We start from the raw sequence: 23,855 nt of genomic DNA, 5'->3' as shown, positions 1-23,855 counted from the left end.
TTCTGGGGGCGGGGGACCAGGAGCAGACCACCAGATGGGGCAGAACATGGGAATCTGTGGAACAAACGGGGGCAATAGTCTACGAAGGTATAACGCACAGTCACTTAGAGAGGAAGAATTCAGACGTAAGTGAAGGATGAGAGCCCCAGACGTTAGAGTCCTTGGGGTGGGGCCACAGGAGTTTAAAGCCATTCTGGGGCTGGGGAGAGTCCTGGCACTGGGTGTGGGAGGGTCGCACGACGCTGTGAATGGACTGGTGCTCTGAACCGTTTAAAATGATTCATGGTCAGTTTTATGTCATGTGAATTTTAACTCAATTTTTAAAAAAAGTAACTCTGTTTCTTGGGAACAACATACACTATGGGGGCAGTAAGTCTATGTTAATTGATATCAATACGTACGTTTTTTACTGCATCAGCGTATTTCTGCTCATTGAAGAATTCATAGAATGCAGCCATGTAGGATTCTTTAAAACTGGCCTAAAATGAAACACATTGCTTAATGAAAGCCTACTGGTCTCTTGGTCATGGCCCAAATCTGAAAAATCCAGAGGCAATGATTATGACAAGCCTCAGCTGTGGTTACTAAACAAAGGGAAGTGCTGGGTACGGGGGTCAGCCGTACCCTAGAGGTTCACAGGTGTAGCCAACCTGAAGTCATAGGAGCTCGCTGAAACCTTCAGATACGATGAATTCCACTTAAGCTGTGCTTTTAAAAGCTAACCATATGGGGGTCCTCGGTGAGTTCTTTGCTACAAACGACTCAACGCCCTTCCCCCTGTGGGTCCCCGGTCTACCATGTTTACATCAGCACCCACCCCGATGGTGGTCGCTAGGACGGAGGCTCTTCGGTGAGCCGGCGGGCCGGCTGGAGTGGGGCAAACCCAGGAATGCAGGGAGGGCCTTCGCAGCAATGGTCCTGAGGCTGCCCAGACCTGCCATAGTTTTCATATTGAGGTCCCTTTACTACCTCTGGATGTGAGAATGAGGTGGGTCTGTGCAGACTTCAGACCCGGAAGATGCATGTTCATCTGGGCTTCCAGCCAAGAGACACTGGGGTTGACTGATGGAGAAGAGCAGTCAGAGCCCTGACATGCCTCTATTTTACTCTGATTCAGAGAAGGCCATGCGTCTGCCCAGAAACGGGGGGCTGCCTGTCTGCAGGGATGGGACCCTGGTTCACTCACAGCCCCACAAAGGACAGAACAAGGAGGGATGGTGGGCGCATCTGTGGTCGCTGCTCAACCCTCTCTGGACAGGAGGGGACACCTCACTCCGCTTAGACCAGCGGCCCAGGTCACAGACAGCCGTGGGTTCCGACCCAGGGACACGCCCACCTCGGCCTCCATGTCACTGTCGCTGAGCGTCAGTGCCCGCCGTCCTCAGAAGCGCTCGTCATGAGGCTTGTTCGTGGGCCGTGGGGCCTGCAGCAGACCCTCGGGCCTCGGCACCAATGTCTGCTCTGAAGTGAGTGACAATGAAGGGCAGACGAAGATTTCCCACCAAAAGGGGTGAAATGAGCACGGAGGCAGGGGAAGGAAGGGGCATGCAGCTGGCTGCGTGTGGAGCCCTCCGGTCCTGGGCATGGACGTCCTCACGTGCTCGAGGCCGAGGCCACGCCCAGCTCACTGGCCATCCATGGCAGCCAAGCGCTGGGAGCCTCGGTCTGCGAATCGCACACGGGAGTGGACACCACGCTACAGGTGACAGGGACACACCGCACTACCATGACTTCCTCTCAAAAAGGAGCTTCACAGCTCAGCTGGGCAAAGAGGCGGTCGCAAGGTGCTGGAAGGTTCTATTTCTTACTGGTTGGTGGGGATGCCATGCTGGTTTTATTGTCCTTTATTCTCATAACTGCATTATACACACGCTCTTTGTCTCGTGTTGAAAAGAGGATTAAAATAAAGGACTTACAGACTTTGACTTGGATAAGCTGCCAAGAGTCTGAATTGTCTTTGAGATGAGGGTCAGCGTCCGGGAAGTTTGCGGGTCCTGTGGGAGACGGGAAAGGGAAATGCAGGTTTCATTTCAGTTTTATAGAAATGTTGTGATCGAGCCCAGAATCACACAGCAGACATAATGAACAAATCACCTGGAAGCTGCCACAGCACAGCCTGTGAGTAAACAATAAACACGCACACACTATGGTCTGGAAAGTTCCTCTGGATCCTCGCACCCCACGAGGTCTGGGAGTGGCTAAATATTGGGATCTCAGGCCACCCCAGACCCCACACCCAGACCCAGACTCCAGAGCCCAGAACTAGACCAAGACCCCAGACTCAGATCCCAGACCCAGACTCAGATCCCGGGCCCCGGATGCAGCCCACACCCTAGACTCCAGACTCAGACGCAGACCTCAGGCCCAGATCCAGACCCTAGACCCCAGACCCCAGAATCAGACCCCAGACCTAGACCCAGACCCAGAGACCCCAGACCCAGACCCCAACCCCAGACCCAGACCAGAGACCCCAGACCCAGACCCCAGGCCCCAGCATTTCAACAAGGAGCCAGGTGGCTCCTGCTCGGCAAAGTGTGAGAAGCGCTGTGGGGTTCGGCACTCTGGGCCTGATATGCAAAAAGAGCGCTGTTGAATCAGCAACATCTGGCCCGGTCACCTTCCTCAGTTCTGAGTCCCAGGGGACCCTGCCTGGCATCTCTCTCACCCTTCAGATGGTTTGGAGGCTTAGTTTAAAACTGCTGGCTGGTTCAGGAGGACTGGCCGGTTCAGGAGGACTGGTTAGTTCGGGGGGACTGGCTAGTTCAGGACTGACTGGTTCAGGAGGACTGGCTGGTTCAGGAGGACTGGCTAGTTTAAGTCTGGGTGGTTCAGGAGGACTGGCCGGTTCAGGAGGACTGGTTAGTTCGGGAGGACTGGCTAGTTCAGGAGGACTGGCTAGTTCAGGAGGACTGGCTGGTTCGGGAGGACTGGCTAGTTTAGGACTGACTGGTTCAGGAGGACTGGCTGGTTCAGGAGGACTGGCTAGTTTAAGTCTGGGTGGTTCAGGAGGACTGGTTGGTTCAGGAGGACTGGTTAGTTCAGGAGGACTGGGTGGTTCAGGAGGACTGGCTGGTTCAGGAGCACTGGTTGGTTCAGGAGGACTGGCTGGTTCAGGAGGACTGGTTGGTTCAGGAGGACTGGCCGGTTCAGGAGGACTGGCTAGTTTAAGTCTGGGTGGTTCAGGAGAACTGGCCGGTTCAGGAGGACTGGTTGGTTCAGGAGCACTGGTTGGTTCAGGAGGACTGGCTGGTTCAGGAGGACTGGTTAGTTCAGGAGGACTGGCCGGTTCAGGAGGACTGGCTAGTTTAAGTCTGGGTGGTTCAGGAGAACTGGTTGGTTCAGGAGGACTGGTTGGTTTAAGAGGACTGGCAAGTTTAGGAGGACTGAATGGTTTAGGACTGGCTAGTTCAGGAGGACTGGTTGACCAGGCCTAATGCTCACTTACCGTGTGGTGAGGCGTGAGCTGGAAGAGGTTGGGGGACAGAATGGCAGGAGCGAAGAATCTCAGGAAAATGAAGCTGCTCACAGCTGTGTACCTCACGTCCAGGTCATCTGTGGCCAGGACATAGAGAGCATCGAGTCAACAGGGCTTTCTGAGATGGCAGCAGTGGACTTTGGGGAACAGGGGCTATAACCAAAGCCCTGCTCCTCCCGAGGGCCTCCTGGAAGCGGAGGCGCCGGCCTGCAGCTCTCTCCCCACCCTCGTGTCTGCAGTGTCTCTCTCTCCCTCTTTGTATCTCTGCATCTCAGTCTCGGTCTCTCTATCTCTGTGTCTATCTCAGTCTCTCTCTGTCTCTTCTTCTCTCTGTCTCCGTCTCCCTCTCAGTCTCTGTCTCTCCCTCTCCTCTCTGTCTCTCCCACTCTTTGTCTCTGTCTCTCTCAGTCTCTGTCTCTCTCCCTATCTCTGTCACTCTGTCTCTCTCTCTCTCTCAGTCTCTCTGTCTCTCCCTCTTTCTATCTCTGTGTTTCTGTCTCTCTACCCGCCCCCACCATTACTAAAATCTCAGCACTGTTTGGCAGCTGGGCTGTAACAGACACAACCTCGCTGACCAGGTCTCATGGTGCTATAGGAGATGGCTCATTTTGGAGTGGTTCACTCACATCTGGGGTGGGAGGATATGATTTATTTATATCTATTTACTTCCATCTCACTCTAGAGGGTCTGCGGCTCGGGTGTACCTGCCCCCACCAGACACTAGACACTCTTCAGTCAGGGAAGGAGCCCAGGCTCTCTGAAAGCAGGAGGTCCAGCCAGCCGCGAAGCGCATGGCCTGGGCTCCCCTGTGCAGGCCGAGGCACCAGGTGGGCAAGGGGCCAGGCTCGCTATGGGCCTGTCTGGGCCACGGACACTTCTCTGGGGCTTAGAGGCCAAGGTTCCAGAGGTCTCCTGGGGCAGCAGGACACACCTGGCTGATTCACAGCTCCCAGGGAAGGGGGGAGGGCAGGGCTGGGATCAGTGACAGGGCCTACGGGACGGGCAGGGAGCCGGGCACCACACAGACCTCCTAGGCCTTTGAGACCTGGCCTGAGGTGGTGTGCGTCCTGCATCCAGGGCCTCAGGTAACCCGATACTGCCTGCCAGGGTGAGACACCTTGCCTTGCCCATGGGGAGGCCTGCGTGGGTGGCTCCTGGTGGCTTCCCAAGGAATGAGCATAATTAAAAAGATGGGGTTTGTCCCTGGGATCCCTCCTGTCCCAGTCCCCAGAGGGGTCGTCCTGTCTCTGATGCAGGGTGCTGGGCGGTGCCGCGACTGCCCACAGGGAGAACCGGGCGGGAGAACCGGGCGGGCACGTGGCTCCCCTGAGTGAAGAGGCTCAAACGCAGACGGGCTGATGCTCCGTCCTGAATAAGCCACAGCAACGACACTCAGCCCGCCAGCCTTCCTGTCCCTTCCAGGGCTGCGGCATGGCTCACCCGGGACAACTACAGACAGGAGCCGTGTCCGGATGCAGCAGGACATGGGGAAGGGACGGAGCCACGGGGACGTCTGAGCCCTGGCCCAGCAGCCATGTTAGGACCGTCTTCACACGGACTCTGAAATGTCCCCTTTGCTCTGAGGTGTCCGGCGGGGGGCAGGGAGTGTGGGCAGGGTGGGGGACCCTGCCCGGGCAGGGCTGCAGCTATTTTCCGCAGTAGGAGCATGTTAGCACGGGACCGACCTTGGAAGCGCTTGGCAGCCGCCTCGCGGAGGGAGAAGAAAATGTCGCACATGACGGTCGGGCAGCTCACCCCCGACTTGGTGATGACGTTGAAGATGCGATCGACGTACTGCCGCAGGTTCTCCTGCAACGGGACGCAGTCAGACACCCACAGCACTGGCCCGACGCTCTCCTGGGGCTGCCACGCTGGCCGCAGGAAGCACCAGGACACTCGGGAGGGAGTGAGTGGGGGCTAAGGTCTCGCTCAGAGCAGCTGTGGCAGCAAGGAGATACTTCCCATTGCAATTAAAAAAACCACTTCTCTTAAAATAGGTCCTGATAGTGATAAGAGGTCAACAACTGGAGTCCGTGGGGGAAGAGCCAAGGCCCCTCCTCCACGCCTGACCTCATCGACGGGGCATAGAGGGCACCAGGACATGACTCCCAAAGGCGAGGCCTGTCTCCTTTCCCTAAAGGCACGACAAAGACTGAGCGTGATCGGGACGAAGACACCACAGGAGAAGACGTGCACACCAGGGTGGAGTGTCAAACCAGAGAGTTCTGCTGTTTAAAAGGTGGGACTCAGCTGGGGGAGCAGCGTGAGGTGCCCTACTGGGCCTGTGTCTGTCTAGAGGAGGGAAGGTGGCTGGGAAGGTGGTGGGGCGGCTGAGGCCACCTGCCCGGGGGCTCCTCATCCCAGGGGGATGGGAAGGAGCAGGGCCTGAGCCATAGGCCATGAGGACGAGAGTGAACAGGAAAGAAGGATGGTGGCAGACCGCCAACCAAGACTGCTCATTCAACAGTGATTCAGTCGAACCTCCCACCTCAGGCTCCAGGGGTGTCCCCAAAGCACGGCCAGCCAGGCCCCCTCTCCCCGAGTCTCAGAGTGACACAGAGTGCCAAGGTGGCCAGGACCAATCCTCCAGGCAGGCTCTGGCTCTAGAAAACTTTTGTGACAAACCAGAACTCCATACCATGTTGCTTTCGAGGTTTTCACCATCTTTCAACTTCACGGGGTCGATCTCACAGGGTTTGTGGCTCTGGCAGATCTGGAAAGAGCATTTACACAGGAGTGAGTGCGGGAGCGCAGGTGCACAGCGGTTAGCTGACTCAGGAGCTGCATTCAGAGACGGCTGCCTATGGCTAGCCCACCTCTGGCCGCTGGAAGGAGCACAAGGGAAGAGGCCAGACACCAGGGCAGCGTGTGAGGCCTCAGCCCTGTGAGAACGGGACTTTCTGGAAGACCATCTGCATTAGTTCACATGGGATCGGCTTCTCAAGGCATAATACTGTTTTGACATCAAAGTGCTGCCGGGTCTGCACTCAATTGCACAAGAATGCGATCTCAAACTCTCTCACACTGCAAAGAACCTGCTTTCGTGAAACTGTTCTGGGGGACACAGTGCCTGCCCAAGCATCCCGTTCAGGGGTCAGGCAGGGGACGCTGAGTCATTTCGACAGGAAGCCTGTGGCTCCTCGAGTGCATCAGACAAGTGGTGAGCAACAACGGACAGGCTGTCCACACGGACCGGGGCTCAGACAACTCGGGCCCACGAGTCTGGAGACACCCAGTGCCTGTGGGAAGTAGGTGTCCTCAGGAGAAGCAGCTTTTCTCTCGCATGTCCTTCTGTCTTTAGCAGAATGGTGGGTTTTCTTAAGTATTTTTTTAATTTGAGAAAATGAAAAACACTCTGGCATCACACGGCAGGGAGATCCGTCGTCGCGCCTAGCACTGCTGGGGCCCGTGGGGACCCCCACTCGCCCCCTCTACAGGGGGGCTCGGGGCGGGACCCCCACTCACCTCCTCTATGGTGGGCTTCAGGGTGACATGCAGATATTGCATGCCCGCCAGCTTCATTGTCTCGTCAATGCACTTGGATGTCAACGAGTTTCCTCGGAAAATGGTGTTGGGGTCCCTGGAAAACAGCATCGGGGTGATTTATCTCCCCTCGGGATGGCAAGATGTCCACGAAGCAGGGCCTGTTTCGACTGCCCGTCCATTGGCTGCAGAACCTCGCCCGCTGGATGAGTCTGCTTTCCGGTGGTTTAGGAGGAACACGAGACCCCAGTTGTGCAGCTGGGGGTCCTGATCACCCCGCCCTGCCTGTCACAAACCCCCTGCACAGAGCGGCCGGTACAGTTCAGCAAGTCGGGACACGCGCTGCCATCGACTGACCCAGAGTGACGGGACCCGCCCCTCCACAAGGTGGCACAGGTGCCCACGGGACAGGCTGTGCTTTGTAACCTCTCTCAACCAGGGCGCGTTCTGGGTCTTTCTGAACCCACAGCGCCAGGGAGCAACGCTTTCAGCAGACCTGTCTCCATGGGGAGGGCACAGGTCCTGGGCGGCAGCGACCCCATCCTCTCATGTGGCCGTAAAATGGACTGCAGCCCCCCGACCACAAGGACCGAGCTCCTCCCCAAGGCGACTGTTCACCCCCTTCCTGCACACGCACTTTGGGATTTCCAAGAGAAAAGGGGCAATTCTAAAAACAATAAACGTGTCTCTGAAAGAAAACCTTAACCTACATTGTTTCCGCTGGCTGCCCACACCTGAGCTTTGAGGGGACTTCTGCCGTCCCGGGTCCCCGCCCTCCACCCCTGGAGGCACTCACTGCGTCCTCTGCACCTCCGCGTTGGCAATGGCGCTGATGAAGGGCACCACCCGGCCGTAGTGCAGGAAGAGCCGCACCAGCGGGATGGCCGCCTCCTGCTTCTCTCTGCAGACCTCGCCCAGGACATGCGCCGCCGACGCCGAGACGGGCTGTGTCAGGACACTGGTGACCCAGGGGTGCCCCTAGACCGCCCCACGCCCCCCAGTAAAGGGAGATGCACATGTTCCTGGGCATGAAACAGGCCCCGGGGCCAGGCTGCGGGGGAACGGCACCAACCGGAAGGAGGCAGCCCAGATGCGGGCTGCAGGTGGGCAGGGGCCGGGCAGGGGGACACAGGATGGGGGCAGGCGTGGTCCTCCCCGCTCCAAGGGCCCACAGGTGCATGGCAATGGGGGGTGAACCTGGCACACAGGTACCTCCACGTCTGCCGACTTGAGCAGCAGGTCACGCAGAGGGCTGTAGTAGTCAGAGGAGAAGACGTGGTCCTCCGTGTAAACCACATTCAGCCGCAGGGACCCCAGGTCCCCCGGCTTCAGGCTCTTGCTGCCGCTGTCTCGGGGCTGCAGGAAGTACCTGTGTGGGACACACGGACGGCAGCGTGAGGTGCGGCGCCTCCAGGGGCCAGTTCCCTCCAGGGCGAGCCCAGCATGCTGCTCGGTCTGCCAGAGTCTCAGGCAGGAGGGAGCTCCAGGGTGATTCTGCAGGATGCCCCCCACAGGGTCCGTCAGGCAGGGGGACAACCCCCGAGACACGCCCTGCAGCGTCCTTGCAGGACACACAGTCACTTGAGTGGTATTTCTGACTGGCCACTCTTCCCTTCCATCTGACCCAGTGCAGCCACGCAGGGACCCTGTCTTCTGAGTTCACTGGCTGGGCAGTTTGAGAGGCATGTGGGACCGACCACAGGGTCCTGGGTGGGCTTCCACTGGGCGAATGTCCCACTCTTGGACAAGGCCTGGGCTGCTCAGCTCAGCACTGCCTCCCACAGGAACCAGACCGATGGGCTGTGCTGGTGCCACCCTCGTGGACTGAAAGACATGAGTCCCACCATTTCCTGGTGACAGGAAGTGCCATAAGGCACAACCCCAAAACGTACCCACACGGTGAGTCTGCAGATGTGCAGGGCTCTGGTGTGTGCGTGCAGCGTGAGACGTATGACGAGTGGTGTGAGACGTGTGACGTGTAGTATGTGACAGGTGGTGTGACATGTGTGTGTGACATGTTTCATGTGTGGCATGTGGTGTGAGGTGTGACGTGTGATGTGGTGTGATGTGTGGTGTCTACATGGTGTGAGATCTGTGGTGTCTGATATGGTGTTATGTGTAATGTAACATGTGGTGTGTGACATGTGGTGTGACGTGTAGCGTGTACACGGTGTGAGATGTGTGGCATGTGACATGGTGTGACGTGTGGTGTGTACATGGTGTGAGATCTGTGGTGTCGGATGTGGTGTGACGTGTGACATGACATGTGATGTGTGATGTGCTGTGACATGTGGCGTGTACACGGTGCATGGTGTGAAATGTGTGGTGTGACGTGACATGATATGTGGTACAACGCGGTGTGTACATGTGTGAGATCTGTGGTGTCTGACATGGTGTGACATGTGGTGTGTACACGGTGTGAGTTGTGTGGTGTGTAACGTGGTGTGACACGTGACATGTGGTGTGTGACATGCGGTGTGGCATGTGGCGTGAGACGTGTGGCGTGTGGCCCACATCTTCTCCCCACCTGGCATGTCTGTTACAGGAGATGCATGAAGTGAGAGCCAGAGCGTCAGAGGCCTCATAGTGATGGCCTCCACTGTGACACGAGGCGATTCATGAACTGACCATGAAATAAGGATAGGTGTGTTCCTGGTGCCAGAACACAAAGTGCCCGAGAGAAGACGAGACTGCAGGCCCCAGACGTGGTTAGATCTCAGTCTTTGGGGACACTGGAGTGAGGCAGAAGGCAAAACTGAGACCCCCAGTTTAGATGTTGATTTAAATGGAGACGTGCCTGGCCCTTGCATGCCCTGTGCACCTTCCTCATCAGGTGACACTGAGGAGGGCAGAGGCTGGTAAGGGGACGTCCCGAGGACGCCCGCTGCCTGCCTCTGTGGTCAGGCCCAAAGCTGCTCTCAGCTCTCACGCTCTGGTGTGACCATCTCACCGACCTCTCCTGGTGCCACTTCTCACCCAAGACCCTCCACCCCCCGGAGCTGGCAAGGACCACGTGCCAAACCAGAGTGGGGCGGTGGGGGCTCAGAGGTAGCTGTGTTTCTCCCGACTTTCACCTCTGCCCCTGTCAGCCAGTGCACCCCGACACCCTGTGGGCACCTTACCAGGCCTCGTAGGAGCTAGACTGCCGCAGCACCGTCAGCGGAATCCTCAGTTCTCCCAGAAACTCATCTCCAAATTTCAGGTTACTGGCGTTCCAGAGGTCAACCCTGAAAAGCAATGACCAGTACACAAGCATTCTTTTTTTATTTATTTTTTGTGAAGAAGACCAGCCCTGAGCTAACATTCGTGCTAATCCTCCTCTTTTTGCTGAGAAGGACTGGCTCTGAGCTAATGCCTGTTGCCAATCCTCCTCCTTTTTTTTCCCCAAAGCCCCAGTAGATAGGTGTATGTCATAGTTGCACATCCTTCTAGTTGCTGTATGTGGGACGGCCTCAGCATGGCTGGAGAAGCGGTGCATCGGTGTGCGCCCGGGATCCGAACCCGGGCCGCCAGTATTGGAGTGCGCGCACTCTGCCGCTAAGCCACGGGGCCGGCCCTACAAAAGCATTCTTAAGGGATGACCTGGGGGGCAGAGATTGTTCCCAGTGCCCCTCCTTTTCCCCAAGAGGGTCTGGAGCAGAAGCAGCCCTCAGCCCCACCACGTCTGTCTCCACGAAGAGGCACACGGACTGAGTGCAGCTAAAACATGTGCACACAGCAGGACAACTGGGGACCGAAAATGTGCAGCCTGGGCTGGGGAGGAGGGGCCCTGTCTGTGCAGCAGGAGGGAGCCGCTGCATGCCGACATGTCCATCCGTCCCCTCTACCCGGGGGAGGAGGGGTGCAGCAGGACCTGTGGCCCCTCAAGGCGGGGGCATCTCAGACCAGCAGGAGCACAGGAGGGTGACCTCCGTCCGCAGGGTCAGCACAGTAGAGGGACTGAATGAGTCCAGCTCTGCTCGGCTGTTGCAGAGGATGGTGCCTGCAGGGAGCTCCCTGCTTCCATCATCAGGAGAGAAAAACTGGGGGTCTCTGACCTCCTTCTCCACCTGCACTCACCCATAGCCCTGGGACCCACCAGCGCAAATCACGACCTCTCAAGGAGGCGACACTCCCAACGGGGAAGGGGAGACGGGGCTGGGCCAATGCTGCAGCCACAGTGCAATTCACCTGGCTCAAGAGTCTGGTCACTCACTGACCCTCTTCCTTGAGTGGAATTCTCACTGTTCCTGGGGCCATGGTGACTGTACTTGCGTGGCAGACACAGGGATGGACAGATGGCGCTCCCTGGTGCTAACAAGTGAACGTCGTGTACACCCCAGGAAACAACTTAAGCAGAGGTTACTCCATGAGCTGAAAACCCAAGACTAGTTCTCACTACACCTGGTGGTCAGGGGGAAGATTCTAGAAGACTGCACCAGCCCTTCTGCTACCTCTGCAAGTCGGGGCCGGGGCAGCTGACATCACAGAAGGTAAAGGACGTTCCACAGGACACACATGTCAGGGATATGAAGAGGAAAGGTGTCTCATGCACAGCACTTTTAGAATAAAGGAAGCAGAGCCTTTAATCTGACAAGCGACACTTCAGCAACATGGCAAACAAGTGGCTGCAGTCTTTTTTTCTTTTTAGTAAGGGAAGCATTTAAAAACGTCTTTGGTTTGTATGCTTAAAAAAAACAACTCGGACTTCACTCGAATTCAAAGCCCAGTCTCCTATCAATAGTTCTTTGTGTGAACAAGTCTCTGGACTTGAGGCCAGGAGGGGGCAGAGCCCGAGGGTCCCACACCTCACACTCCGATGGTCAGCGCCTCCGGGCCAGAGCCCCTTCCCACAGCCTGGTTATTGCTCAGAGGCCGGAAAGGCGCTGCAGGTGGGAAGAAGGGCCCAAGGGGTTCTTTTTTTTTTTTTTTTAATTTTTATTTATTTATTTTTCCCCCAAAGCCCCAGTAGATAGCTGTATGTCATAGTTGCACATTCTTCTAGTTGCTGTATGTGGGACGCGGCCTCAGCACGGCCGGAGAAGCGGTGCATCGGTGCGTGCCCGGGATCCGAACCCGGGCTGCCAGCAGCAGAGTGTGTGCACTTAACCGCTAAGCCACAGGGCCGGCCCCTGAGTGGTTCTTAAAACTGACGCCAGTGAACATCCGCGCTGTGATCTCCGAGGGCGGTGAGTACGGACCACGAGCACCAAGGACTTTACCAGAGGACCCGAGCAGCTAGGACCAGGGTGCTAGGTGGGGCGATGCCTCTGGGTGGGCAGAGCCTGCACACACTGAGCAGCGTACAGCTGTGACCCTCGCCTCTGAGAAAACGCTGCCCAGCTACCCATTCAAGTGCACCTGCCCCGGGTCAGCCACCACTCAACTCCGGGGAAGTTCACGGCTCCTGCCCACCCACAGCTTCCAACCTCCTAGTGTCAAAGTTACCAAGAAAATGGAAATTCCCTTCTGTCCATTCCCCTACTCGTAGAAACAAAACAAAAAACGAACAGAAGAGATGACTTCTGACCACAGCCAAGCAGGTATCTCGAAACCCCATTCTCGCTCACCGGATTTCGAGTTTGTCCACATCCTCGTCCTCAAAGTCGAAGTGGGACTTCCGGCTGTAGCTGGAGGGCCTGGTCACCTGGTGGCGCAGAGGGGGAGAGCACATTACACCATAACCTCTGCTCGCTAAGCGCCCACCGTGATGACCAGCCCCCACGCCCAGGGAGGGAGGCCATGCGCCCCACTCACCACAAGCACACGGGGGTCCTTCTACAACTTGCAAACTGCGGCCCCCTTCCTCACTTAGGCCCGTGCTGGGAAGCCTGCAGGTGTCTCTGAAATGCTGCCTCCTCCAGAAGGCCCCCCTGGCCTCCGCTGCCTGGGGCGGCTCACAGAGCTGTGATAGGCCTACCGCTCACTGGCTTCCCACTCCTGGCACAGGGGCTGGTCTACTTTCTTCTCCATCTTATTCCCGTCTGCCACCTAACACATCTATCGGGTGACTGAAGGGGGCTCTTATAGAGTTTAAATAATTTCACTTAGATACCTAAGGGCTTTAGATGAGTTCAGCTGTTATCCTGAAGAACATGCTCTGTAGCTACTTTCTGTGGAAACTCCTGTGGGCAGCCGCCTGCCAGCCACAGCCCCCAAGGACCACACGCTGCCCTGCCAGGGGCTGAAACGAGACGAGGACCTGACAAGAGGGTCTCGCTGCCGACAGGGCTGAGCCTGCGAGTCACAGGACATGAACTCCCAACAGAAGTGAACTCTAGGGTCCTCTGGTCTGAAGTGGTGAGCCAGGCAGGCACCCGGGCACCCTAAGCAGCAGCCAAGAGCCAGGTCTGGGCCTCCCTGGGTCTTGCAGGCTGCGGTCCTGACCACCGTGTTCAATCCTATCTGGGGGCCGTTAAACTAATCTAGCGAGTTGAGACCCACATTTTTGCAGAGTGACACAGAAGTACACGAAATAGAACCCAACGTATGCACCACTCCCGGGGTGGGTGAGGATGCGCAGAGCTGGGCACGGCCGCGTGAGGAAAGAACGTCACATGTACCCCTTCGCCTCACTGTGCTGTTTAGTTTGGAAAGCGCTGATGGAGCCATTCTAGGCAGCCTGGACGTGGAGGCTGTTGCCACCTGTGATGCACAGTTTTCTACATTGCTGACCCAGACCTCATCCCTGCCCTTGGAGACCCACACGAATCCCCTGTGAGGTCAGAGTGGCCACAATGGCTTCCTGCCTTATCTTGAGTCTCTGAAAACCCACTGTTTGCTTGGCGGTAAAGCAGGAACATCCATCTGGGACAGAGAGCGGCCTTCAGCTGCACCCTCAGGATCCTGCCTCCAACACTCGGCAAGGCTGCCCAACATGGCTGGCCACTGGCCTCCCCCACTTAAGAAATAAGGGGACTTCCGGGCACCAGCTAGAAAACGTCCAGTTCTCTGCACACGAGACCCTCACTTATAACCCATCTCTCCAACATCATTTTCCAAAACCCCCCACTTTCGCCCCAACCTCACCCTCCATCCTTGTTTCCTGCAGCCCCGATGCTCCACACACGGATATGCCCCAGTCCCAGACTCCACTCAGATGTCACCAAGTCCCAGCAGGACTGGTAGCTGCATTTGCTCCTTGTTCCCCAAAGCCACTGACTTGACAGTCAGGGACCAAAAGCGACCACTTGCTCACATGGACCCTTCTCCCATGGCAGCAAGTTCACGAGAACAGGAGTGCAGGCCTCATTCGTCCCCCCACCCAGGGCCTGGTGACAGGAAGCATTCAAGAAACCTTTTCGGATGGAGAGAGACCTGCCTGGACAGGTGACGTCTGGGCCATCTTAACTGACCAGCCCTGCCTGCTGTTCTGTCCGGGCTCAGGCCTCACGCCTCCCGTCTGACTGGTGCTGGTTCACATGCTGAGAAGCAGCAGGACCTCTGTCCAAACACACTTCCTCTTTTGCTTCAAAACCCTCACTCTTTCCGGGGAGACCAGCCTCCCTCCACTGCTCAGGGGGACTGGGTGGGGCAGGCAAAAACAAAAACCCCAGAACCAAACAAACAATAAAAAAACCCAAGTCCTGACAGATACTAAAGTATTAAATTGTCAGCATTCAACTCAAAACCAGGTCATTCTGGAAGTAACAACTGGCCTTTCTTTCCAGGGAATTGAACCTGGCAAGGGCAGGGTGGGACGGAATCACTCCGAGAACTTTCTGGAAGAAGCAAGTGACCGAGCTCCCAGAGCTGGAGTTTTAGCCAAAGAATCTCGGGTGCAGGGTTTCAACGTTAACACTCATGCCCGGAAATACCAACCTCAAAATAAAACACCTCATCAAACTGGGGGTTGTTGGTCTTCTTCTTCACTTTTGTCTTCTTTGCTTCTGACCTGTAGTCAAGAGAGGAAGAGATGAGGATTAAAAACAACACCGTTGATGCCAAAGCTCTCAGCCTTCAGACGGAGCTACAAACACGTGGTAACTTACTGCCTCTGCTTATCTCATAAACGTTTCTGGTTGTCTCCAACCCCAGATGGATGCAAATCAGGAACCTTTGCTGAGCCAGAAATACCCAATGTGAAGAACATAAAGCCTTTCTTTTAACAAAGCAATTTTGGGGTAATAAGGGAGACAAAGCAAATCTAAACTGTACATTCCAGCCTGCAGCACGTGCGCCCCTCTGAACAAGGAGTCTGGGCCATAGCTCCGGGTGACACGACCCCCACTCCAGGCTGGAGCTGTGGGCAGTGCGGGCAGTGGCTACTTGCCTGTATGGTCCTGCTAGGGTCACAGTGGCATAGGGATCACACTGCCCGTTCACGATGGGGAGGCCTTGGCACTCGAGGACGCTGAGGAGACAAGCACAGGGAGGTCAGGAGGGCACGAGGGGCCCCGGGCAGGCTCTCAAGGCCGCTCTGGGGTCCAACAGGGCAGCTAGCCCAGCAGCTCAAGGCCCAGAGCCACGAGTTCTGGCGCAGCGTTGGTCACCAACAGCCCAGAAGCTCCTGCCTAGTCTGTGGCAGTGGAGGCCCTGACTGGCAGTCGGAGAACACGGGGTGGAGAAGGCGTGCGCTGCACTCAGGGTGGAGCAGCCCCGGCTGGGGGGACGGGCTTCTGGGGACTCCCACGAGCGACGTCACGGCCGTCACTTCTGAGGAGCCACGAGCTGTGGGGAGCTTCCCGCAACACGCATTTCCTCTCCAACAATCTCACCAGGTTGTACTGTTGTTGAGTCCATGTTACCGGAGGGGAAACCGAGGCCCTGAATGCTGAGGGAGCTACAGCCACAGCCTGTGCATGACATCCATGCCCACGTTCCTCCATCTCAGGCATCGCTCATGCCCCGTCCCCACAAGCCCAGGGCCCGCTGTCGCGCTCACAGTTCCTCTAAACTCTGGAACACGGCCGGTTACACGGACTCTCTGTCCATCCTGGTCACCGAGTCCAGCATCCCTCACTCCTGGTCACTGACTCTGGCGTTCCACCGCTCCTGGGTCTGTGTCCACAGACTGCCCCTTCTCCTGGTTAGCATCACCTTCTGCTTCTCACACACTGGCTTCGAGCAGAGGTTTTGATTCACTGGACGTGGTGAATTCCGTGCTGCTGGTCCAGGTTCTGTCACCATCAGGGCCGCGGGGCCTCGTGCTACTCAGCGGTGACGGGCCCTCGGTTCGAGCTGATCTCAGCAATTCTTACTGAAACTTTGTCAGGGAGGCGCCAGCAGCCTCTGTGTGGGGACAGATGTCGCCTCCTGGAGTCGGTGCTCAGTGTCCCAAGTGACAACGGGGCTGCCATGGGCTGGGGGAGAGTCGCATGACGCCCAGCCCTGCAGGAGCCCCTGCATCCTCTCCTCTGCCTGGCCCTGTGGCTCTTCTCCCCGTACAGTCACACAGGCTCAGGGAGCACTGAAGTTCCCTCCTCTCCAGAATGTGCCCACAAACCCCCAACTCCACTCTCCGACTCCTCACACGCCTCGGGATCCATGTGGAATACCTCCCTGCCCCATGTCACCAATGCACCTCCAGGACGAGGACTGGACGCTGCAGCTCACCCGTCCACTTCCCTCCTCCGGGGTCACAGAGCTAACCGCCAGCTGATGGCATCCAGATGGCTTGCTCGCAGAGTCCAGCTCCCTGGCTGTCTGTGGTGGCAGAGGGGACCTAGTCCCCACTAGTCGATAGAGGCCACAAGCGGAAGTCAGTCTGGCTACAGACAGACGCAGAATCATTTTCCCACAAACGTCTGGGCTCCGCTGTCTCCCTGCCGCTGCGGGGTCGGACCCACCAGGTCCTCTTGCTCCCTGTGGGTCAGGGACCTGAGCTGCTCTGCCCTCCGGGAAGCCTGCAGATTCTAGCGCTTGACCGTTTTCTCTGTGAGGGGTTCTGCTCCTGCAGGGCGCTGAAGCCCTCAGAACCGGTGCCAGGCCTGGGAGTCTTCTGTAAATCTCTCCTCTCTCCGTTTCTCTACCATTTTCCTCTGGAATTCCTGTTAGATAACGTTGGGCCTCACGGATGGATCCATTATTTCTACAGCTTTATCTAATATTTTTCAACTCGCTCTCTTTTTACTCCACTTCCTGGAATAGTTGTTTCTCTCCGGATCACTGGGCTGGTCTTTGCTTGTCTTCCTCCCTCAATAACTCGTCACCAATGCTCATCGAGATCCTGTCACTGGTCAGGCACGTCTCCTGGAACAGGACAGGAGCTCACGTCCAGAGCTCAGGCCCAAGGAGCTTGGTCTGCTTGGCCGGCACAGCAGCGAACAGCCAAGTGGTTAACAGATTCACGTGTAATCAACACGTGTTGGTTCAAGGCCAGATACAACAAGAGAAACGCAGGCAACAGTCGACCCCCCGGTGGCCGCCACCTCAGGCTGAGGGAGAGACAGGGCCCCAGAGGGCAGGAGACAGGAGGCACGGGGCCACGCTCCCTCCTGTGCAGACGGTCGGAGTTGAACACAAACACGTTTTTATTACATTCAGTTGTTGTCAGGAAGAAGGTTCAGAGGCGAGACACGTATGCATTTCAGATCCTCAGAGAAAACAGGTTTTCACAGCAGCAATGTAGATGGCATTGCTGAGCATCTAACGGGAAGCCATTCTTCCCGCGCTTGTGTCTTAGGGACACGCGGGCCCATGGGGCAGCAGCCACCCAGGGAGCATTCGAGACCCCTTCCCTTAGAGACTAACCTGAGAAACACTCTATTCTTACTCAAAACAAGGACTGGCTCCTGTGCAGTTACACCAAGACACCTCGGAGGAAGAGAAAGCCCAGAGCCTCCACCTGGCACGCAGACGCACCACCTGGAGCACAGCAGTGCTGGACTCCACGGCGCCTCCTCCCGCGGCGTCACCTCACTGGCGCCCTGACCGCTCTGGGAGGATCACAGCTCAGCACACAGCCTGGGCCTTTCGGGCAGCCTGAGCCCAGAAGCAAAGCTCACTTCACCAGACATGGCAAATTCATGCTTGGGCATCTGTCTCGGCCTATTCAATGCAAGACCAACTCCACGCGCCCTGAGGAACGTTACCCGTAAATAAAGGAAGGGGAAGATCTTCACCGCACTGCCGTTCTCATGTCCTGGAAACACACAGTAACCAAAACAGTCACCTGATCTGGAATGTGAAGTACCACAAGTACAACATTTCGTGTGTATTTTTTTTTTAATTTTTTTTTCGTGAGGAAGATCAGCCCTGAGCTAACATCCGTGCTAATCCTCCTCTTTTTGCTGAGGAAGACCAGCTCTGAGCTAACATCTATAGCCAATCCTCCTCCTTTTTTTCCCCAAAGCCCCAGTAGATAGTTGTATGTCATAGTTGCACATCCTTCTAGTTGCTGTATGTGGGACGCGGCCTCAGCATGGCCGGAGAAGCGGTGCGTCGGTGCGAGCCCAGGATCCGAACCCGGGCCGCCAGTAGCAGAGGGCGCGCACTTAACCGCCAAGCCACAGGGCCAGCCCCCTCGTGTGTATTTTAACATTTATAGGTTTCGATATTCAACCTGACCCTTAAAAACTGGGTATGCCTCACGGCTAGAGATGGCTGCAGCCCATTTGTGCCCATTTTCCTCTTTCCCTGACAGGGGCGTGTGCCGGCGCCTCCACTTTCCGCCCGCGAGGAGGAAACACACCTGCCTGCTGAAGCGCCCTCATGGTTACCACATGGCTGCCTGCCGCGGGCCCGGCCCTCTGCTTCACTCTGAAAGGCCTCCGGACCCCAGCTTGTCAGCTCTTCTTTTGTTTCTGTAACTCCCTAATAATGGAAAATATGACCTTTATTGGATTCGAGATGTTGTTGGAAGGTAATTTCTCGGTTGGGTGCCCCCGAAGTGGTACCGCCTTCTCTGTGAGCAGCACTGCAGTGCCAGGCGGCAGGCCCACTGCTCCTGTGTCTGTGTGGCGGGGAGTGCTCAGCGAGTGTCGGCAAGGTCGTCAGCGGGACTTTCGTCTGCTTTTGAGGTGACGGCGCTCGAGAGTGGAAACCCCCCTCTCAGACAAGGTGGCATGGGACACCCAGGGAGACTGTGCTGCTGGGACAAGGAGCGAGGAGGTGTGGGAGGAGGCAGGCAGAGGCCAGCCTCTGCACCAAGAGTGAGCTCAGGTCTTCTCTCCCACGTCCTCCAGCACAGATGGCTGCTGTATTTCTCTGTGTGCACTCACATCTGAAGGAAGGAGACACGGACCCAGAGAAAGGCTCACGAACAGCCAATCCAGCTCCATCCCTAATGTGACTCCCTCACCCGGCATAGCCTCACGCACGTCACACACTCGCTCCACAGACGCCATGGAACCTCTGCTCTGTGCTCAACAGCCAGGCTCACGTCCTCCGGGCGTTTCTAATGCTTTTCTCCAATGAAATGAAATGCGGAGATTCTTGTGTTTGCGTGTCTACCCGTGAGAGTGTAGTCCAGGAGCCTCACATGGCCTCAGGCGCTCGGTAGGGGCTCCTTAAATAGTCCTGACGGGATGACCAAAAGACACTGAGTTTTCCTTTGTTGGAAACAAAAACGAAGCAAGAGATAGGGCCCCTGAGTCCAAGCTGGAAATCCTGTCAAAAAGACAAGCCGCTCACACGTGGGGAGGTCACCAGGACTCGCAGATGCCGAGTCCACATGCAGACAGCACGAACGTCAGACAGCCTGGGCCTCGGTCAGCATCCAGTCGGCACACGGGGACGTAAGAGAGTAAAACAAGACGACGAGGACCAGCAAGGTGGGGAAACGCCCAGGTCGGAGGAAGTGAGACTTCTGGCAGCACATCTAGAGCGTCCTCCCGCGGCAGAACCACACGAAGCCCCAGCCGAGGGCCCGCCCAGACGGAAAGCCTTCTGTTGCTACTTATTTTGTAAACATTTTCGTTTCTTTAGGCTTTCCAGCTCCCCAGCTTTCACCCTCCAGTCAAGGCAGGCAGGAGACATGAGGCAGCCCTGGGGGTCTAGTATTAAGACCCCACGCTCTCACGGGGTCTGTGTCTGGTCAGAGAACCACACCACCATCTGTGGGTTGTCACACTGTGGCGGCTGTGTGTGGCTGTGATGCTGAAAGCTATGCCACTGGGATTTCAAACACCAGCAGGGTCTCCCATGGTGGACAGGTTTCAGCAGAGCTTCCAGACTAACAAAGATTAGGAAGAAAGACCTGGCCACCCACTTCCAAAAAAATCGGCCATAAAAACCCTATGAATACTAGTGGAGCATTGTCTGATAAAAAGCGCCAGAAGGTGAGAAGATGGCACAAAAAGACCAGGCAGGGCTCCGTCTGCCGTCCACAGGGTCGCTAGGAGTTGGAATCCTCCCCACAGCGCTGACGACAAAGGGAGAGGACGCAGCTGGGACAGCCCACAGGGAAGATCCCTTATCAGGGGCAGGAGGAAGAATGAGTGAGGACAATGGGCCCCAGCCTCCTGATCTGTGGGGTTTGTAAGGGATGGACAACCTCAGGAAAGGAATTTCCAGGCACCTGCAGTTTGGGGAAGGTGAGCCTGTGGCAGAGACGGGTGAGCAGGAAGTGGGCAGAGGGAGGCCTGGAAGCTCAGCCCAGCCAGAATGCCCCCAGGACCCCAAGTCTGTCCCAGCCGGGTGAGGGAAGCCGGGAGGACCGTCTGCCTCAGCAGGCATCACCTGACGTCGGGGGCTAGGTGGTGGTCCCCAAAAGATGTGGCACATCCCAGTTCCGGAACCTGTGAGTGGGACCTCATTTGGAAAAGGGCCTTTGCAGATGTAATCAAGTTAAGGATCTTGAAATGAGGAGATCATCCTGGATTTAGGCTGGCCCTAAACCCAATGACAAGTGTCCTCACAGGAGGCAGACTTCGCAGACACAGAGGAGAGGGCCATGTGCCGACGGAGGCAGAGACAGGAGGGATGCAGCCACAGCCCAGGAACGCCCGCAACCCCAGAAGCTGGGAGAAGAAGGAAGGACCCTCCCCTAGAGCCTCCAGAGGGAGCGCAGCCCAGCCGGACCTCAGACCTCTGCCCTTCAGAGCTGGAAGAGCGTACATGCCTGTCGTTTTAGGGCACCAGGACTGTGGTGCTCATTACGGCAGCCCCAGGAGACTCAAACTTCGACAAGGGAATGACATGCAGCGGCAAGAAAGAACATGTCCGGGCTGTGTGCCCAGGCCCTGCCCGTTCTGTCACGTTCTAGTGAGTAAAGTGGGAATAAGTCACCTGCTGCGGGGCAGGGAGAGGCGAGAGGTGACTCTCAGGCAGGAGAGAGACTGTGGGAACGAATCTGCCTTTGCCCAGCGGGCTTCTCAATGGTCCATCATTCCAGCCTTGAGTTTCTCCTGAGCCTGTAACACACCTCGGGGTTGGCCCAAGCCCTGGTAACCTCTGAGACAGCAGGCCACGAGGGAGAACACACATGCCCACGGGGTTCCTTCCTACATCCGGGCAAACGCTGGCAGAGACACTGTTCCTCCTGTTTACACAAGGAAGGTGACACACAGAGAGGGGAAGTGGCCTGTCCCCACGGTTGGGGGACATGCACTAACCTCGGACACCGCGATTGGGCCCAGAGCCTTTTGCACCTGATCACAGGTGATGCCCATTGTCTCCTGTTCCATCCGGAATCAGAGCCAGTTGTGGAAGGTCCTCGCACATGGAACAGACTTAGACAGCTCTAAGGAAGAAAGCTATGGAATATAAACACAGCTGTGGTGTCAGAAGGAAATTTGTAGCCGTAAATGCCCACTTCAAAAAAGAAAATATCTCAAATTGACAACCTAAACTTCCACCTTAAGAAACCAGAAAAATAAAAGCAAACTAAACTCAATGCAGAAAGAGGCAATAATGAAGATTAGAACAAAGGTGATAAATCAGAGAATAGAAGATGACAGAGAAAAATCAACCAAAAGTGGGGTCTTTGAAAATGTCAACAGCTGACCAAGAAAAGCAAAGACTCAAGGTATTAAAATCAGTAAAAGAGGGGGCACTACTAACGGCCTCACAGAAAGAGAGCAGTTTTACAAGAAATAACAGAAGATGGAACGAGGCGGACACTCAGTCGGGGGGCAGAGGCTCGGGATTGTTAATTCCCCAAACTGACCTACAGGTTCAACACAGTCCCCACCAAAACGCAGCTGCTATCTGTGCAGAAGTTAACCTGCTGACCCTAAACTTCATGTGGGAAGGAAAGGAGCTCAGAACAGCCACACGACCACGAAAAACAAGGACCACATGGACGACTCACCTCCTGATTTCCAAACTCACTGCGAATCTGAAGTGATCAGACCGCAAGGGCACAGGGAGAGGCACGCAGATCAGCAGACAGGAACAGAGTCCCCAAGACGCCACACACTTATCGTCCAAGACAGCCAACAAAGACACAAGACAGTTCGGTGGGAAAGAAGGGTCTTTCCAACAAATGGTGCTGGCACAACTGGGTATTCAAATGCAAAAGAGTGAACGCAGACCCCACCTCACGCCATACACAAAAATCAACTCCAAATGTGTCCAAGCCCCATGGATAAGAGCTAAAGCCATCAAAATCTTAGAAGGAAAACACAGGTGTAAGTCTTCATGATCTTGGATTAGGAGATGCTTTCTTAGATAGGTACCTAAAACACAGCAACAAAGTAGATAAATTGCCTTCCATCAAAATTTAAAACTTCTGTATTACAAGACACTATGAAGAAAGTGAAGACAACCAACAGAACGACAGAAAATATTTCCAAATTGTATATCTGACAAGGGCCTAGTATCCAGAATATATGAAAAGCTCTTACATCTTAATAATAAAAATACTAATAACCCAATTTAAAGTCAGCAAAGGACTTGTACAGACATTTCTTGGAGAAGATCTAGACATGGCCAACAAGGACAAGCAAGGATGGTCGGCATCTTCAGTCATGACGTTTAGAGAAATGTACGTCAAAACCACTTCATGCCCACAAGGATGGCCACAATAAACAGACAGCCAGGGGCCAGCCCAGTGGCACAGCAGTTAAGTTCATGCTCTCTACTTTGGTGGCCCAGGGTTCGCAGGTTCAGATCCCAGGTGCCGACGGACGCACCGGATGTCAGACCATGCTGTGGCGGCGTCCCATATAAAGTAGAGGAAGACAGGCATGGATGTTAGCCCAGGGCCAATCTTCCTCAGCAAAAAGAGGAGGATTGGCAACGGATGTTAGCTCAGAGCTAATCTTCCTCTCACACACACACACACAATACAGCCAATAGCAAGTGTTGGCAAGGATGTGGAGAAACTGGAGCCCTTGCACACTGCTTGTGGGTGTAGAATGGGTCAGCCGCTACAGGAAACAGTCTGGCAGCTTCTCAAAAAGTTAAACATAGAGTTACACCTGACCCAGCAACTCCACTCCCAGATCCAAGAGACATGAAAATATAATTTTGTACAAAAACTTGTATAAGAATTTTCAGAGCAGTATTATTCACAACAGCCAAAAAGTGGAAACAACCCAAATGTCCATCGATGGATGATGGATAAACAAATGTGGTCCATCCACACAATGGGGTACTACTCAGCCATTAAAATGAATAAAGCACTGACACAGGCTACAACACGGATGAACCTTGGAAACATCATGCTGAGTGAAATAAGCCAGACACAAAAGGCCACATAGTGTATGACTCCATTTATATTAAAAGTCCAGAATGGGAAAATCCATAGAGAGAGAGTGGATTCGCAGTTGCCAGGGGCTAGGGGAGGGGATGGGGTGTGACTGCTCACAGGCACGGCGTTTCCTCTTGGGGTGATGGAAAGTTCTGGAATTAGACAATTGTTAGTGGTGATGGTTGCACAACCTTGTGAATATACTAATATTGTGCACTTTAAAATGTTGAATTTTATGATATGGAAAGGATATTTTTTAGTGAAAAAAAGTACAGGGGAAGGGGAGGGAAGGAAAGAAAAGCTACTGGTTCCTCAGAAACTTGTGATGTCCTTGATGGAGGA

At 55.5% G+C, this 23,855-nt stretch overlaps 1 protein-coding gene across 5 annotated transcripts in view; it reads right to left on the bottom strand.

The window, feature by feature from the left end:
• RASA3 (RAS p21 protein activator 3) overlaps positions 1–23,855 on the bottom strand; it is a 140,173-nt gene that overhangs the window by 19,413 nt on the left and 96,905 nt on the right. For 4 of the 5 annotated variants that reach the window (XM_087435788.1, XM_087435790.1, XM_014781884.2 and 1 more), the window contains 12 exons: positions 15,210–15,290; positions 14,759–14,831; positions 12,508–12,584; positions 10,081–10,185; positions 8,171–8,327; positions 7,755–7,903; positions 6,941–7,055; positions 6,114–6,188; positions 5,161–5,284; positions 3,446–3,552; positions 1,917–1,994; positions 402–479 (listed from right to left, as the gene is read on the bottom strand). In XM_087435788.1, coding sequence (XP_087291914.1) covers positions 402–479; positions 1,917–1,994; positions 3,446–3,552; positions 5,161–5,284; positions 6,114–6,188; positions 6,941–7,055; positions 7,755–7,903; positions 8,171–8,327; positions 10,081–10,185; positions 12,508–12,584; positions 14,759–14,831; positions 15,210–15,290 — 1,219 coding nt within the window. Of the gene's footprint in view, positions 1–401; positions 480–1,916; positions 1,995–3,445; positions 3,553–5,160; positions 5,285–6,113; positions 6,189–6,940; positions 7,056–7,754; positions 7,904–8,170; positions 8,328–10,080; positions 10,186–12,507; positions 12,585–14,758; positions 14,832–15,209; positions 15,291–21,432; positions 21,535–23,855 lie in introns of those variants that run through there. The other variant, XM_087435791.1, reaches the window with a different exon arrangement.

The sequence above is a fragment of the Ceratotherium simum genome, chromosome 10 (assembly GCF_057802395.1).
Source record: "Ceratotherium simum simum isolate JZ-2026a chromosome 10, ASM5780239v1, whole genome shotgun sequence".
Taxonomy (NCBI): Eukaryota; Metazoa; Chordata; class Mammalia; order Perissodactyla; family Rhinocerotidae; genus Ceratotherium; species Ceratotherium simum.
This window is presented reverse-complemented; position numbering and strand designations above follow the sequence as displayed.